Raw genomic sequence first — 17,580 nt, 5'->3', positions numbered from 1 at the left:
ACAATGCAGACAATCCGCTATCTGGGTCTGAGGCTCACACATGGAAGTAACTTGATTTTACAACCTGATGCTCCTGCCGCAGAATGTGGTTTGAGTTTGCAATGCTCGTCAAAATCCACCCAAACGCAGTTGAGGAACGACTTAAAAATGAAAACAATGTCTAACCTATAGATATAGATTGGAAGTTGGGTGTGAGCAGTTTGTAAATAACGAGCTCAAGAACTGTACGCTTTTGACTCTTTGAAACCTAATTATGAGACATCATCATCATCATTATCTACAGGCATTCACCACCCACTGCTGGATGAAGGCCTCTTCAACATGCTTCCACTCGTCTCTGTCATCCATCTCACTCCACACATTTTCCTTATTTCATATACCCAACTTCCCTGCGGTCTTCCTTTTACCCCTTTGCATTCTCTCGGGTACCATTCATGCACTTCTTTTGTCCACCTTTCGTCCATTCTTCTAGCCAAGTGGCTCGCCCATTGCCATTTCATCTTTATCTTTACTCTATCCACTATGTCCACTACCCTTGTCATACTTCCTGTCTTTCCTCGTTATTCCGAGCATACAGCGTTCCATACTTCTTTGAGTGTATTGTACTTTGTGTAGTATCTTGGCGTTCATTGTCCAAGTTTCACATCCATACGTCATCACCTTATGTATGTAATATCAAAATCTTCGAAGGGTTTTGATTTTGGAAAAATAGGCTTTTAATTATGTGAACCATGTTTAAATATCTTCATGCGAATTTCAGTGTAAGGGGAATTTAGTACTGCTGGTTGACACGTGTAACTTAAACCCAGTGAATTGATGCAACGTGACGCGATAAGGGTGTCTCAAATAATACTAAACGATGATCTGTTATCACGTTTCATTGGTAAACGATGACATTTTTGTGCTTTCTGTCGGGTCACGTCTGGTATGTATTAGTATCACCATACAGATAACCTTACTTGATGAAAGTCTGTCACTTCCTGTCGCGTCGCAAACCCTGAACTCGGGGGATAAAGAGGAACATATTCTTTTAAAATTTTATTTTTTCACTCAACTATTACCTTAGGTTAATACCTTTTGAAAGTTGAGTACCTTTCAAAAGCTACAACATTAATAAATCATTGAAAAATATAATTATTATACATATGTATGTATGTAGTATAATATAAATACTTTATAGGATAAGTTTCTTTAGCTATAAAAATATACCTAGTTGTTTAATATGAGAGTTATGAATAACTAGCGTTGTGCCTGATGTAATATAATCGCATGGGTTATGGCATATTAAGCTATTAATTAAAAATAAATAAAATAAATGTGTCGGTCCTGTGTTCGATCCGCACGCGGTCATATTTTTTCAAATACCTTTCAAATATGTTTATATTTAATTGTTTAAAATTAAAAAAAAAATGGTAAAACCTACCTACATATAAACAATATAAAACAAAAAATAGAAAAATTAATTAATTAATTGAATAAATTTTCACTAGATAGCGCTAAATGCTAAGAGATTTGACTAGAGGAAACATTGGTAGCAAACAGAAGTTTTTTCTTTTGTTATTATATGCATATTTTATATTCGTACATTTTCTTTGCAGTGTTTTAGCTGTGACATATGTATGTCGAATCGAAACGACTATTATAGTACGGCGAGCGTTATCGCAGATACACAAACACAAACACACACACACACACATACACGCACACACACGCAAACACACACACACACACACACACACACACACACACACACACACACACAAACAGACACACAGAATAACGATATTATATACATACATATGTATATGATAAAATATGAACTTAAATTGGACATGTACTTATTTAATTTTATTTATTTAAGTTTGGACCATTGTGGCATTACAAGAGTCCCCAATGCGCCACAATGGTCGAAAAAATACAGAAATATGAGAAAAAAATGTATATACAGACAAAAATACATTTATATATAATCATAAAAAAAAACCATAGCATATTATTATAATAGCAGATAAAGTAAAACTATTAAATAACAAAATATGTACATAGTAGGGATTGTCTTGCATCTACAGACTGCACCAATATGTAAGAACCAGCCGCAAATACAAATTTAAGACCCAAATGGAAGCGAGAAGATCAAAATTCAATTTATACATCACATCCAATTATGGAAATAATGATGAGCGCAGGCTACCAGAAAAATAGTTATATAATCTCCGATAACGTACGCTCTCTGAGGTGGAAAATGTCACATTCAGGCACAGCAACATCGATTTCATTAAGAAGTCAGTCTTGTTATATGAGCCATCCGATGAAGTACTACACGGGCAGGATCAAATGATGATGTCTACCACGCACATAATTATTAGGGACAATTAATTATTAATTCCCAATTGCTTCAGCAACGACGGGCATAACGTTGAAGCTAGAGAACAAAACGAATCAATGAGAAGTTTCTCCGAAGTTGAAGGGAATGATGTATGTACATACATATGTATGTACATTGTTTCTTTATATTTTGCATTGCTCTGAGCCGCTTATGTTTTCATCTGGTTTTTAATCATAACAATACTGGAAGACTTTGATTTAGTGTTCTAGTAACCTACATTTTAAATGGACGTTTTATGCCGTGGTGTTTTGATGGACAACGTGTAGATAACAATTTTGGGTAACATTCTCTTATCAGCGTTATGTGTTAGATCAGGACGTGCGATAATAGTATGTATACTCATGTATGATGACGAAGGAAAAGTCTTTGTTATCTACAAAGGAAACCATAGTGACTGCTTTAGTGTTTACATGGTGTATTGATGTATACAACAGCTCGTGTTTATCAGGTTTTACGTGTGGAATCACATGATGAGATAGTAGCGTGCGTTCTTGACCCGTCGCCATCGATGCCAACGATTTCAACGTGGCTGCTGATATTCACACTTTGCCGCTAAATATGTGTGTGTATATTGAAATGACGTTTATGAATTGATTAAGGTTGCGTAATCCTCCCAAACAACCAAAATTCATACGTAACAAGCAATGGTTTTCCGTATCAAATATATTAGCATTGAAGTGGTTGCAAAGGAAGGTAACCTAACCTACCCAGTTGTAGATGTTTTTATTACGTTTGGAATTAAAATATTAGATGTGTATATTTTGTATTTTAATGGATGAAGTCACGATTAAAGTATGATTAAAAATAAATTTAAATTCTTACTTACATACATAGGTATTTTGGCAGGAAACCATATCCTTTTTTTTCTCGATTGTTCGTATCGCATTCAGTTAACCGTTATCGTTTTGTAGACGGATGCGGTTATCGTGAAATGCGTAAAATACTTATTTATCTTTTCTTACTAAGTATTTGTTTTCATGGATTAATTTTATTTTTATATATGCATGTATTTATTTTTATGAAATATTGCTTTCGTTTGGGATATCACGGAATAAAATCATAAACGGTAATGAAACATATGGTAACTCTTTCCCTTTATTTTGATAAGTACAGCTAGTGATATTGCATAATTGATATTGCTGCAATTGGCGGCGTTGATACAACGGTTTATGAAAGTAAATTATATATGTGTATGTATGTATGTATGTACTACATACGTATGTAGTTGTTACAATGATAGCTCAGATGACGTAGCATTTTATTTGTAACTGGATAGTCCTTGGCTAGAACCTCAATAGACTGCCATAGTTAGTGACACTGATTCATCAATTTGCCATAGGTTTCAAGGGCTATTCGTAGTGTATGTAAATACATATTATATGTACATAGTTCACTTGGCAGATATTTTTAGTTGTGATTGCAAAGTCTTGATCAAAAGTCAAATCTTGTTTCGGTTGCCGGCTTTATCTGCTTTCGTTATTGACATGGTGTCGTAGAAGATTACAAGACTAAAATTTATCCTACAACTGGCATTAACTTTGTCATTTTTCTTCCTGATCTTTTTTTCCGTCCTTGTCATCTGGTAAACAGACGAATTCAAAAACGATTTCATTTTCTTCCTTCTCATCCGGTAAACAGACGAATAATATGAAGAAATATCCCTCCTCTGACAAAATTGTGTATGTTTATGTATTTGTAAGTAATATATAATAAAAATGCTTATTGCGGTGAAGTATTGATAGTACATATTAATACTTTCGATCAAGGTACTTGTAATACACCCGCTTCCTGAACTTCCCAACGAGTTATAGTAGATGCTTGTTGTTTTTTTTTTTTTTGAGCAAATTATAGGGTGCCGAAATTGGGTTGACATTGAAAGAATTGAGTGAATGTGTTTATTATACTATGGAGGTGTTTAGTGAATGTGTTTATTCGCTTGATAGTTCATTTCGTAGGAATTTCTAAACATGCCTAGGTTTCTTTTTACTTCAAGCTCAATTCATACATTGTGGTTATCCATATTGATTCCTTTTGTTTATTTTTAATTTGTTATGGTCGTATTGCATTGTTCTTTAGTGGAACACGAAACAATAGTGGCCAAGGTCTATATTCGTAGGTAAAAGGACATAAATTTGATGTTACTATCAAATGACAAAGTGTTCTACTTGATTTCCGCACGATACATAAAAAATAATCATTTTTGCACTTTCATCTGGGGCTTGCTGTGAAGAGTGCAGCTGTAATTTCGCTCTTTCTTCGATTGGCGAGCCAGCTGTCCATGCGAGAATGGCCATTGAATAATCACGGTGACATTACGATGTATCTAACAGCTAATTTCAGCATTCGAGAAACAAACAAAAAAAAAAGAAATGTCACAAAATGGCGGCCGAAAAAGCTTGCACTGCACAAATCACACTTTGAATGTGGCAGCGCGTGGGCATCCGCGCCCCTTTTGGGGCCAAGGTTTCCAAATTGAAACTCTAAACGGTATATATTCTAATTATTTACTAAACAGAGAAAAAAACTACGTGTGCGCTACCTGCGCATGTTTCATACACCTTTCTATGCCAAGGCAAACGCTTTGTATTTACATACGTGGTTGCAATTGTGGTCCAAACTACAATGTTCCCAATTTAGACATATTTAGATTTAGACAATTTAGACAATTTAGACAATTTAGCATCTCAGGCTTGAATTCACTCTTCATGTTTGTAAGAACAATAGTGCTAGTGTTTGTGTAGATTGATTAAAACCAGAAATCGTAGTCTGCAACGTACGCAATACCCTGAGCTTAGGTATGATGCCAAATTTCAGAATTATTCTTCAATTTTACGTGGTGGTGGAATATGTATGTGCTACTAATAACTGGGAATATGCTAAAAATCATCAAAATATTTTTTTAGTCTTACCACTATCACTAGAGGTAAATTTAAAATAATATTTTGAACGTATCTATTGTACACGTGTTTTATACAAATAAATAGTTTTTGTTTGAACACGAGTAAGCCATGTACGTTTTGTTTAAAATAGTGTGCCAATAACTATTATTCACCGTATCTCTTGTTTATTGGCATCACATTTAATGCGAATGAACTGGAAGATTTTGACAACGTGCTCCAAATTTGATCTCAGTTGTATGTAAACAACGAGATATTTTCGCATTGCATGTATACATCGTACATATGTATTTTCCTATTGGGTATCGTATGCTGAAGGTGAAAGTGTGTGCTTCAGAGTTAGATGTGTTATTTGCATATATCGCCTATTCAGTTTGTTTACAAACAAACATATTGTATTAAATACAGAGTGGCGAAAGAGATAAGGCTCGTTCTATTGAACATTTTAGTTGAGTGTTGAGTTAATAAAGACTGTTATCTACTTTTTTTAAAAGAGTAAGGTTCAACGATTTTGCTGATGATAAGTGCGTATTTCAATTTGCTTCCTTTATCATTTTTAATTAACTATTTTTTTTATCGAACTACTTCAGAATTGTTTACCTATTCCGTATTTTGTTTGTTTATATTTTGCTCAAACACTTATCTTATAAATTTAATGTGTCTGTGAACGTTCATAGACTTTTCTGCGAAAAGAAGCTTTCGCTCAGACGATAAGTATCGACACAAAGTCAAGACAGGAATAGTTTTCAACCTACACCGCGTGTTCCACATAAATATGTTCTTTTGCCAGAAAACTGTTGTGTGATTCTCGATTTTGCGTATTAAATACGTATTCTATGTAGTTGCGCAAGCAACGAATAGGTTTATTATAATTTCCGGGTTTTGTTTGATTTAACGCTAGCGAGCAAATCTCAATATCAAGAGTAAATATTTAATTGAAGACTAAGCAAGCAATTTATGTTTTACATTTTATGTGATGTGCTGTTTAATCTAATATATAATTTCGAAAGAGACTTTGTATGTATGTTTGTAAGTATTTAACTAACAACTAGTTTAATATATATGTAGGTCATTTAATCTATGATGGTATGATCTATGGTTAAAAGATCTTATGTATTTTGTATTTTATTTTCATGTTTACTTATTCTTATTATGAATATTTTTGTTTTTACTTTATTATTTGTATAAATCAAACCCCGTGGGTCTATCGGCTTTGCCACCTTCTCCATGTATTTTAAATAAATAAAATAAATGTATGTATGTGTATCTAGTTCAATATTATGATGTGTCCTAGAAAATTTCTTTTTAATACAATGAGATTTAAAAAAGATGATGCTATATTTACTTTCAGTTATAAGCTTGAATTTATTGTTGATCGGAAGGCAATGAAAAAATGAATGTTAATCATCGTACTGTTAAAATGTATATCCTTGGCCTCTTGGATTAAATTATCGACCTTATGTAGTTATTGGAGGTAAATATTTATGTACATACATACATAGTTATCGCATAATTTTACGATGGTCCAAACTTGATTTATCAAACAATCAAAATGTGATAGAGCATCTTTAATTCGGGCAATGGAAAGTTTGATGTTATTTTTGTCGTCATAAATAGTTCTTTATTTGTTTACAGTCATTGTTGACGTCGAGGCACTGTTCCGATCTCAAAATTTCACAATAGAAACTACGCTCGCTGAGTCAGTGTAATTCAAACATTTGTATTCTTTGCTATGTTTAATTTGTTTTAATGTAGATACAATCGATTTCCGGCTTTGTTTCACCATATCACATTTATTTTATACAATGTAGTGGTGTCTTGGGGAAGGATATTTCTCGAATTACGACGAATTTCAATATTGCTGTTATTTCATTTATTAATTTACGAAAAAATAACTAAAATACATGAGATGTATTAAACTATTTCTGAAAGAATGATGGGTTGATGGGATCATTAGTTTCTACATAAATATGTACATACATTCTTAAGTTTTCGTTTTCGTTTAGTTTTCGTATATTTTTAGAATTCGCACCAGAAATTCAATTTAGTACAATATCCGCATTTGGTGCCTTAGTATGTTACATCATTGAATATACTTGAATATACATTGAATATGAGGTTACATCATTGAATAATGTATGGATTTGCACTGTAGAATATTGAAACATTTACATTGATAAAATACTTACATAGAAGAAACTTGGATGTATGGGTTCACCTTTGGTAACCCTAATTTATAAAAAAAAACACAATTTGTATTAAATAATCCCTATATATGTAATTTGCCTAACCGTTTGTGTACAAATCGGAGATAACATATGTATGTGTGGGCGAATGTAATAATGAAGTTGCACACTTTGGGTTTATTATTAACTTTTGGAGAAATATAAAACAATAAATTCCAAGATAAACCTAAATTCCTTAATGTATTACATATTATAATAGTATAGATGCTACTGATATAAATATGAATTATACAATGTGCACACATTTATACATTGTACATACATTGAGATATGAACAGAATACAATAGCCATTCTGTACACTGCTCTATAAAATTTGAGACTGATAAGGTATCGTCTATTGTTATCGATTTCGGTTTATAATGACCGCATTCGCGTTGTTGTTGTAGGTGACAGTGGGTGTGATTGACCAACCATCGGCGACTTTTCCTCCTGGTGTCATTCGACCATCTGAAGTTTCTCCAGCAGCATCATGGCGAAAGCGGTAGAAAGGTATTTTTATTTACATTATATTTCTCAAAAACACATTAAAATATTGTTATTCAACGCGCGACATGTGAGTACTTCAATCAGTGGGAGGACGTCACGTACTACCGGTCGCGCAAATTTGACCCTATTGATGACCTAATGAGGATGTCACATTCGAGCTCGATCGTCACGGTTGTGCATTATCTCTAGCGGTCGTTTGTTGATCACGAGTTAATTTTAAGGTTTGGAATCGGGTCTCCCAGGAACATTGTCTCTAGTGACTCTAATAACCGATTCAATTTTGAAATGTGGGCCATGGACTTTATGCTATGACTTGTGCGTGCGATTTTTGACGTAGCGTGAATAGATTTTTTTTTTTGAGATCTGGAAATGTGGGTCGAAAACTCCTACTAATATCTCTCATTGATGAACCGACACATCCCATGACTATTATATTTAGTTGTACTGAAAAGTCAAATGAACAATTTCAAATCCCATGAACGTTTATTTTTTTTAAATAGTCTAAAATTGCGTTAATTAGAGGTTGTTAGTGCAATTATTGAGGGGTCACGTTCAAGTAAACACAGCGTTTAAAATATGATTGTTGTTTCTTGAAAATTTTAATAAACAACCATAGTAAAACCAGTTTATCTTAGCAGGTGGCTCGAGTTGTTTCTATACATATGCCTTCACCTGTTATCTGAAAACTTTATACGTTCACTGTATCGCCTCATGAGGTGGCGTTCCCGAATTAGACTCAAACTTCCTGAAGTTTTTTCTATTCCTTGCTATATGTAAATATGTATACATGGCTTTTCCCAAAAATTGTCAATCCAATGTAAGATTTTTCTCAACTTTGAGAATTTTTTCTTTGAATTTAATTTAATTTGAAGTATTCCGTGTTTTTACTTTTGTTATTAATGGACGCTTTTATTATACATACATACATATGTATGTAGTTTACAGGTATGTATATTGAATCTTGATTTGGTTTTACAGATATTGGTCGATGGGACCGGGTACACATCAAGTCCCGCTTTCCATGTTCGCTGAGAACAGGAAAAGGATGGCCAGTCAAGTACCGTCAGATGTAATTGTAGTGATGCAAGGCGGTGGAGATCTCAACTTGTATGACACTGACGTCGAATATGTCTTTCGTCAGGTCAGTACTGAAGAATATTTTCTTATTGTTAAGCAGTCGATTTCAGTGCATAGCTAAGTAGGATATTTAGAGTGAGTGGTAATCGTCAGAAATCGTTATTTGGTCAATTTACGTAATGCGCAAATCGAGGTTACCAGGTTGCGTTTGTAGCAACAACCTCCGATGTTTGCTTTTGCTACGAAACAATCGGATAGCGTTGGTAGGAGATTACCATTGAATGATTATCGTCGTTATTTGTATAAATTAGATAATTTGTTTGCAATGATTTTTTTGTAAGTATCTAGGCAGGATTTTATCTCCCATATTTAGAGTTGAAAATATGTATGCAGATAAGTAAATTCACGTTGTAATTGATTCAATTCGATAATTATAAGAATCTTATTGTCTCATTGATCATCCATTGTTTCAATACGTTTAATCCATGCCGGTCAACTGACGTAATGAACCTTTAACCTCATATGTTTATAGAGTCAACATTGTATAGGTAATGTCGAAAAAGTATAGAATATTTCTATCGAGATTTGTTGATGTTTTTGTTTTTTGTATTTTGTTTGTAATTAATGTGTGAGCTCTTTTTTGGAATTTTTAAGTACATATACATGTGTGTTCATCGATTTACATATGTACACGTGTGTTCATAAAGTGATTTGTCTGTCGTAGAGATCATTGCCTATGATATTTTTATCGTATTTGGTGATTTTACTAAGCCAAATTGCTCAACTTTAGTCGGATAGTTTGTTTCGGTGAATTTTTTTTTTTGGATAAGAAATTGTTTTGTTGAACGAAATATTTACAATTGATTGTAATGAAGCTAGCGTTCGATTTATTGTTATATAAATAACATTTTGAGTATTTTAAAGACCTGGTGTCTACTACCTACTATATAGTTTATTGCTACGATAAATTGTCGCGATTAGCCCTGCAATCGGTTGTCCGACATATCCTCAAGTCTATACTCTATGGCAGCGGTGGCCAAATTACGGCTCTTTGGTAACTTATATGCGTTTCTCAAATAATTCAAAACTACACAGATTAATATCCTAAATTTCAATTTCATGTCACATATAAGAAGGGCGTATTACTGAAATCAGTAAAGATTCTGAGTTAAAGCTGAAAAATGGTTTGAAAACCTGTGCAGTATTCAGTTTCGCTCTTGACGAATCTACATATTTTCAATATAATCCGCAGTTAGAATGTGTTTGTTGGTTATGTGTCTGCAGAAGTAATGATGAAAGAAGAAATACTCGATTTAGTAGCACTCAAATAATCAACTCTTGATATCGATATCAAGAATTCATCGTAAACATCCGGTAGCTAAATATTTCAAATACGATGATGTTAGACGGTTTTACAGATTGTAAATTACATTCGAACAAATACAAAGACTCATCGCCAGTTCAAGAATTTCCGTGTAGAGTTAGATGATGAAGATTCTAAATTATGTATCTTTCTATTGCCTTGTGAGGTGGTTATCAACTTACATGGTACTTGATCGATTTGTTGAATTTCTTGTAAAATTTCTTAAAGAAGAGGACAAATCGTATCCACAACTCGAAGATAACATCTGGTTACTAGATTTAATGTCCCTGACTGACATAATGGAACATTTTTCTGATCTGATTCAAACAATATTTAGCTTTCCGAAAAACTGCAAAAAAACTTTCTGAAAAGGATTTCATGATAATTTTTTTGTCATTTTCTTCGTCTAAAAATCAGATCTCTTCAAGAGATCAAAGATGAAAAACTTGAATATTGAGGGAAGACTTGAATATTGTAAAACTTGAATATTGTAAAACTTGAATATTGAAAAACTTAAATATTGAGGGAACTTAAGTTAAGGATTTTAAAACTCATTTTTGATTCTTTATTAACCCAACTGAAATTGACTATATCAATTTTGAGTTTCCGATTCCTCAGTTGTGGCGTACAGCCATAAGAAGCTACAAGCCAGACTTGAAAAGCCCGGAGAAACAGGTGAAAATCTACGAATACCACCATTAATTCCTTATTTAATAAAAAAAAGATAATTAATATATATATATATTATTTGTTCATTTATTGATTCCCCCGATAAAAAAGTGATTGCGGCTCTCCAGCTCTCTCCGAATTATTGTATGTATGTGGCTCGTAGTGACATGAAGTTTGGCTACCCCTGCTCTATGGGCTACCGAGAGGAGAAAAGATCGACCAGAAGCTTTTACTCATCTAATTTATAGTTTTACATCTCTCTTTTAAATCCAAATATCTCGTAAGCTCCTTTTAGAACTTAACCTTTTAGAACTTAAGAATTGCGCAATTAAAATAAAAGTTTTACCGTGCAGCCAAGTTGTGCGCAAGTATCGTGTCAAAAGTTATCATGTAAGTAAATATTTAATTTTTTGACTGTACTTACGGAAATTTTAATTACATTTTTTAGGAATATGTTCGTCATAACTGCAACTACGATAAGCCATAAATTATTTGGTATTTTTTTTCCGTGTATAATATATGTGTAGAATGAATCTACATGAAAATTGGTAATTTTATATAAAATAATATAAACCTTGCATGTTTTATCTTCTTGATGCCTAAATTTTCATCATGTTACGCGTTAATGGAATTGTGACCAGTCTGTACAATACTATTTTAGGAGGCTAATGACATAATCAATAGATGGATGACCCAAGTGGCCAATTTAGGCACATAGTGCCTCGCTGAGCTGCCCAACACTATGTATCCACTACGTATAATTGTCGACTATCGTGCTACGTCGATCTATTTTCACCATCATGGCGCGATTACTATTTAAATCACCTCCCCCTTGAAGAATAGTCGTAATCGTAGATCCACACGATATATTGCTATTACTACATCTACTACATTTTTTTCAGTAGATTTTTTTTATGCGGAAGTTTAAAATTAGGGTCGCAGCTGGGTCAAAGTTTATTTTTAAAGTCTCAATTAATTTGATTGGTTTGTAAGATGCGCATAGTTTCATATCACATATTTCGCATATAATTATGCAGCTTCTGATGCGATACTAGCCAATTTTATACCCAACATTCATTCCTTCACGGATCAGTGGAGTAATCTTCCACGACTTCCGTGATATTTAACTCGCGTACTCTCTTCTACAGTGTGTCAGCTCAGGACACCGGTTGGTAGATTGCATACAGTAGTTTCATCCGTTAAATCCAAAGATCATAGTATGTAAATATATCCAGTGCCTGCAAATTTGTCCTCATTTATAATACCTGTGTATGTATATACATAGATACATTCGTCATATATGCGATATAAAAGAAATATTTCACGATTCCTATGACTCTTTCTTTGCAGTGAATGACTAGGCGCAAATATGTAAATCTTTGTTTTGGAATTTCACTATCGACTTTTCTTCAATATCGTTTATAACTGTTAATGAGAGATATAAACCAGGGTCCAAATTATTTATATAAATGTAAAACGTATCAAGTTAATACTCTCTTATTTCGCAGTGCTTCAAGCTCAGGATGCAAAAATATATGTAGCGAGAGGAATTGTTATTCGTGCGCTCCAGAACAATACTGTAGAGGTTGAAGTTATCACAGAGACTGATAGCAATCTTGGGGATATGCAGTCTTCAGACTTCGGACTTTTCCTCGGTGGGTTTTCATAATAGTGGGCGGTCTCACAATTCCACCGGCCAACTTCTATTATTGGCCACGTCTGGCGCTTACTGGTTGTATGCGGCCATTAGTGCGGGCCTATCTCGACGTCGACACTGTTGTGATAACTTGCGGCCACGTGCTTGTGAAACAATGTCCGTGTAGCATTGGCCAGCTATCTTCTATTTTTGATTCTACTATTTATATGTCGGCTACTCTGACGAACGACTAGCGAGCATATAAATATACGCGCGTTATGCACGTGTGTCAATTGATTGTTCTGGGTAGTTACGCCAGGGCTGTGCGAAACGATTTCTTCGGTGGTTTCGCTTTGCACACAATCGTGCTAGCACGTTTAGGGGTGCTAAGCGCGGCTCAGTGATGGCAGTTTAACGGTCCTGTTGATTATTGATCTCCCCCGTTTGGCTCTTTTACTTACAGTCTGTGTAGTCTGTCCTAGATTTTGATGTCGGATTTCGCTCGCACTCCCTCATCCCTCATCGCGTGAATGCGAAAACTTCTCCCCTTGCCACCCTTTCTTTTAGGTCGTCTTCACTCTGTTGATGGTTTTATGGACGATTCTTCGGAGAAATGGAGGTTGCGTGTCTGTACTATGCTCAATAGAAATTTCAGTATTGATCTTTAGTCTACTTACTTATAAATGATTTTGTCATACATATATAAAAATAAATGTGAACTTGAGCAGGTATTGATCAAATTTTCTTTAGAAATAATGAAATCGAGTTCTTCCAATCGAGGTATACATATGTATATGTATGTATAGGCAGGGGCGTCTCGTATTTAACCCATTGAATGCTGACCAACGCCGATCGGAGTTTTACCAAGTCCATGAGCCTGAAATACGCCGATAGATTGTTGTTTTATTTGTTGTTTTTGCAAGGATGTAAAAAATAGACAAGAATATTACCCGTTAAGTCTTTCCAGGTACCATTGAACATCGTGTAATCCGTGTCAATGTTTATAAAGACTGGTTCACACCGGAATTTCTGAATTTATAACTATAGCAGAATTTCTCGATCGAAATCCCTAACTGCTGAGTATTTTCGATTGTGGCTTAGCATTTAGATTGTGAGCGTTATATTTTAACAACAATGAAGAAGATGGAACTAGTTTTGGAAAAATACATTCATTGATATACTTCTTTTGTTTATTTTATATTGTTGCAAGATATATTAGAGAGTCTAAACACACTTTTACAAAACTCGAAATAATCGGTGTTAATTTTCTAGGGTTTGTTTGTATTAGCTACAATTTTTATATATGCTTTCTATTGGATTCACCGCATTATCTGCCGTAGTCCCGTGGTCGCCAGCTTCGGTTTGCCTACTACTCTGCCACTTGCGAGTGGTACTGTATCATTATTTTCATAGTTGAATGTGATGTATGAGTGGAATTTTGATCTTATCTCTTCCATTTAGGCCTCGCTTTGGTCATTATAATTAGTTCTATGTATTTACGTAGACTCTACGGAAAAGATGCGCAAGTTACATAGGATCTTGTACTGATCGTTACCTTCGCGCAACTTTTTCGAGGAGAATGGGGTGAGCTTTTGTAAATGTAATTACTTAAATATTTAATGGATATAATCTTTCATAATGAATTGGTGGTTGATGTGTTCGTCGGCAGATTGGGATGTGAAACCTAGTCTCAATCTATTTTAACCCAAGCGTTGGACACTTTCGCTAGTCCAGTACTGTACTAGGATTGGGCTATCTATCCTTATATTTTTTGCTTAAGAGGGTTGGATAGCAGCGTCACTTTTGAATATCGCTTTATAAAAAATGTTGTTTTTGTTTCTGTCTTCGAGCTACAGCCCGAACTACCACGAAAGTGAGTGAGAGTGTGTGTGTGCGCGCGCGTTTTGCATCGAGCACAAATTCCCAAACATCGAATATTATTGATGTATTATTGATGCGAGCGGGAAATATTTGTACTTGCAACGTTTGGGAACATGCATCTTTCGTAATATGCTGTTTCGGTCGCTCGCGCTTATGAATGTATTTACGCGTCCCGCTTCTTTGAATTCTCCTTTCCGTCGTGTCATATGCATATCGTTCAGCGTTTGTTTGTACGAAAGTCTAAGAACTGAGTACTTACAATGGATGGAAGAAAAGGGAAGAAATAACGTATGTTCCAGTCGACTAAAAGACAAAAACGATATTTTAAACGAAATATCCATCTTACAACACATTCGACCACCAGGTAATAATGCTTTCTTGTGACTTAGTAACTATTATTTATTATGCAAAATGTAGTGATGTGAGCATAGCATAGGAAAAGGAGTAAGACAAGGAGATACAATCTCGCCCAAGTTATTCAATGCGGTGCTTGAGGGAGTTTTCAGGAAATTGGATTGGGATACAGCCGGAGTAAGCATCAATGGTCGCTTTTTGAGTCACCTTCGGTTCGCAGACGATATAGTTCTAGTAGCTCGTGATTCAGCTGACCTACTTATCAGACTAACACAGCTGGACAGGGAAAGTAGAAAAGTAGGATTAAAAATTAACGTAGATAAGACTAAACTAATGTTCAATAGTTATTGCATGCCCTTAGATGATAAACCAGTAGAAGTAGTAAATAATTATTTATATTTAGGTCAAATAATTGACATGTCTGGTAGTAAAAATGAAGAGATAAAGAGACGTATGAAATTAGGGTGGAGTGCATTTGGACGGATGAATGCTGTTTTTAAATCAAAAATGCCACTCTGCCTGAAGAAAAGGATCTTTGATCAATGCGTTTTGCCAGTGATGACGTATGGATGTGAAACTTGGACACTGAACGCCAAGATGCAAAATAAAATCCAATGCACTCAAAGAAGTATGGAACGCTGTATGCTTGGCATAACGAGGAAAGACAGGAAGCGGAACACGTGGGTGAGAAATATGACAAGGGTAGTGGACATAGTGGATAGAGTGAAGAGATTTAAATGGCAATGGGCGGGTCACGTAGCTAGGAGGATGGACGAAAGGTGGACAAAAGAAGTGCTTGAATGGTACCCGAGAGAAGGCAAAAGAGTAAAAGGAAGACCGCAAGGAAGATGGGTGAACGAAATTAGGAAAATGTGCGGAATGAGATGGATGAGTGTTGCGCAAAACATAGACGAGTGGAAGCGTGTTGGAGAGGCCTTCATCCAGCAGTGGATGGCGAATGGCTGTAAATGATGATGATGATATATATATATATATATATATATATATATATATATATATATATATATATATATATATATATATATATATATATATTTATAAATATATATATATTTATACATATACACATACATACATACACACACAAATACATACATTCATATACATATACATACATACATACATACACATATACATATGTATTCGACTTACGACCGACGGTCAGGAACGTATCTCCGTCGTAAGTCGAGGAATTCCTGTTTACTTTATAGTATTCTCGATTTACAGTGACATCGATGTCGCCAATGCTGCTGCTGTTGGAAACTTAGCTGTAGCCTCCACAAGTTCTGGACCGACATCTTTGTATACAGTTCCGCGAGATTTATTCGATCAAAATTTATCAGAAACAGCTAGTTCAACGTCATCAACGAGGCTTGATGATTTAGTTATAGAAGCAGAAGCAGACAATCCCAACGAAACAGATATTCATGAACAATTAGAAGGGCGCAGAATAGTAGATATTAAATATTTATTTTCAGCGCTTTCAAAAATTTAGCATGAACACACTAATTGTACATTATCTGACTTAAATTTTGTGAAAGAAATAAGAAAAGGTTTTCTCAGCGAATATGTTTTTCGGTGTAGAATGTGCTTAGCAAAGGAAACTGTATACTCCGAAGATCCGAAACTGCAAGTTTCCGCAAATACTGCTTTCGTAGAAGGAATTATTTGTACAGGTAATGGCTATTCACAATTAAATGAAATTTGAGTCGTGGAACTTACACAAGCATAGAACAACATTTAGCGCCAACAATCGAAGAATGTGCCTTTGATGAAATGATTGTCGTTGGTGAAGAAGAAAAAAGGCTCGCCATTTTAAATGGTGACATAGACGAGGAAGGATATCCCTTACTGACAGTCATTGCAGACGGTTCTTGGGCAAAGAGATCATATAAAAGTGGGTTTAACTCCTTGTCTGGTGCAGCGTGCATAGTAGGGCTCCGAACTAAAAAAGTTTTATATCTCGGAGTACGAAACTCTTTTTTCAGACTAGCGTTTTATACGCGCGTATAATCTCGTTTTTTGAAGTGCATGTAGGCACGTATAGGCGCTTCGTTTTCCATACGCGCAACTCGTACGAGCGTAGACGCGCTTATAAGCTCGTATTATCCATGTTGATACTAAATCACCACTACCGGTTCGAGCGAAAACGCCGAAATAAGCCCGTGTACGCGCGTTCGGTTTTTTGAAGCGCAAAAAGTAGCGCGCGTGTAAGCGCGTATGGCGAAATGACCGTATACGCGCAGAAATAAAACGCTAGTCTGAAACCGCCCTTACTGCTGCATATGTGCCAGAGCTACAAAATTAAATATAGATGCAACTGAGCACAAGTGTTTTAAAAATTGGCGTGACAGCGCTAATGTCATGGAAGCTGATAAGTCTATTTAAATATATCTATATTTTATTTAATAATGTGTGTTTTATTTTCATTTATTATTTTATGTTCAGTATATTTGTTATCTGTAAATGCATTTTCATTTTTCAAAACTGCACCAAGGAAAGATCCCTGGAAAATATACTTCCCACTTTTATTACTAATTGTTTTAATAAAAAATATATTTGC

The 17,580-nt window shown here is 34.8% G+C and overlaps 2 protein-coding genes across 2 annotated transcripts in view; one reads left to right on the top strand and one right to left on the bottom strand.

Annotated features, from left to right (window-relative positions):
* The window catches only part of LOC143911561 (pyrimidodiazepine synthase-like), a 155,988-nt gene that overhangs the window by 45,445 nt on the left and 92,963 nt on the right, over positions 1-17,580 (bottom strand). The window lies entirely within an intron of this gene.
* Positions 1-17,580, top strand: part of Dip-C (dipeptidase C) — a 61,819-nt gene that overhangs the window by 19,524 nt on the left and 24,715 nt on the right. Inside the window, exons 2-3 of the mRNA XM_077430482.1 lie at positions 7,917-8,019; positions 8,995-9,157. Coding sequence (XP_077286608.1) covers positions 8,000-8,019; positions 8,995-9,157 — 183 coding nt within the window. The 5' untranslated portion in view covers positions 7,917-7,999. The remainder of the gene's footprint in view (positions 1-7,916; positions 8,020-8,994; positions 9,158-17,580) is intronic.

The sequence above is a fragment of the Arctopsyche grandis genome, chromosome 5 (genome assembly GCF_051622035.1).
Source record: "Arctopsyche grandis isolate Sample6627 chromosome 5, ASM5162203v2, whole genome shotgun sequence".
NCBI classification, from domain to species: domain Eukaryota; kingdom Metazoa; phylum Arthropoda; class Insecta; order Trichoptera; family Hydropsychidae; genus Arctopsyche; species Arctopsyche grandis.
This window is presented reverse-complemented; position numbering and strand designations above follow the sequence as displayed.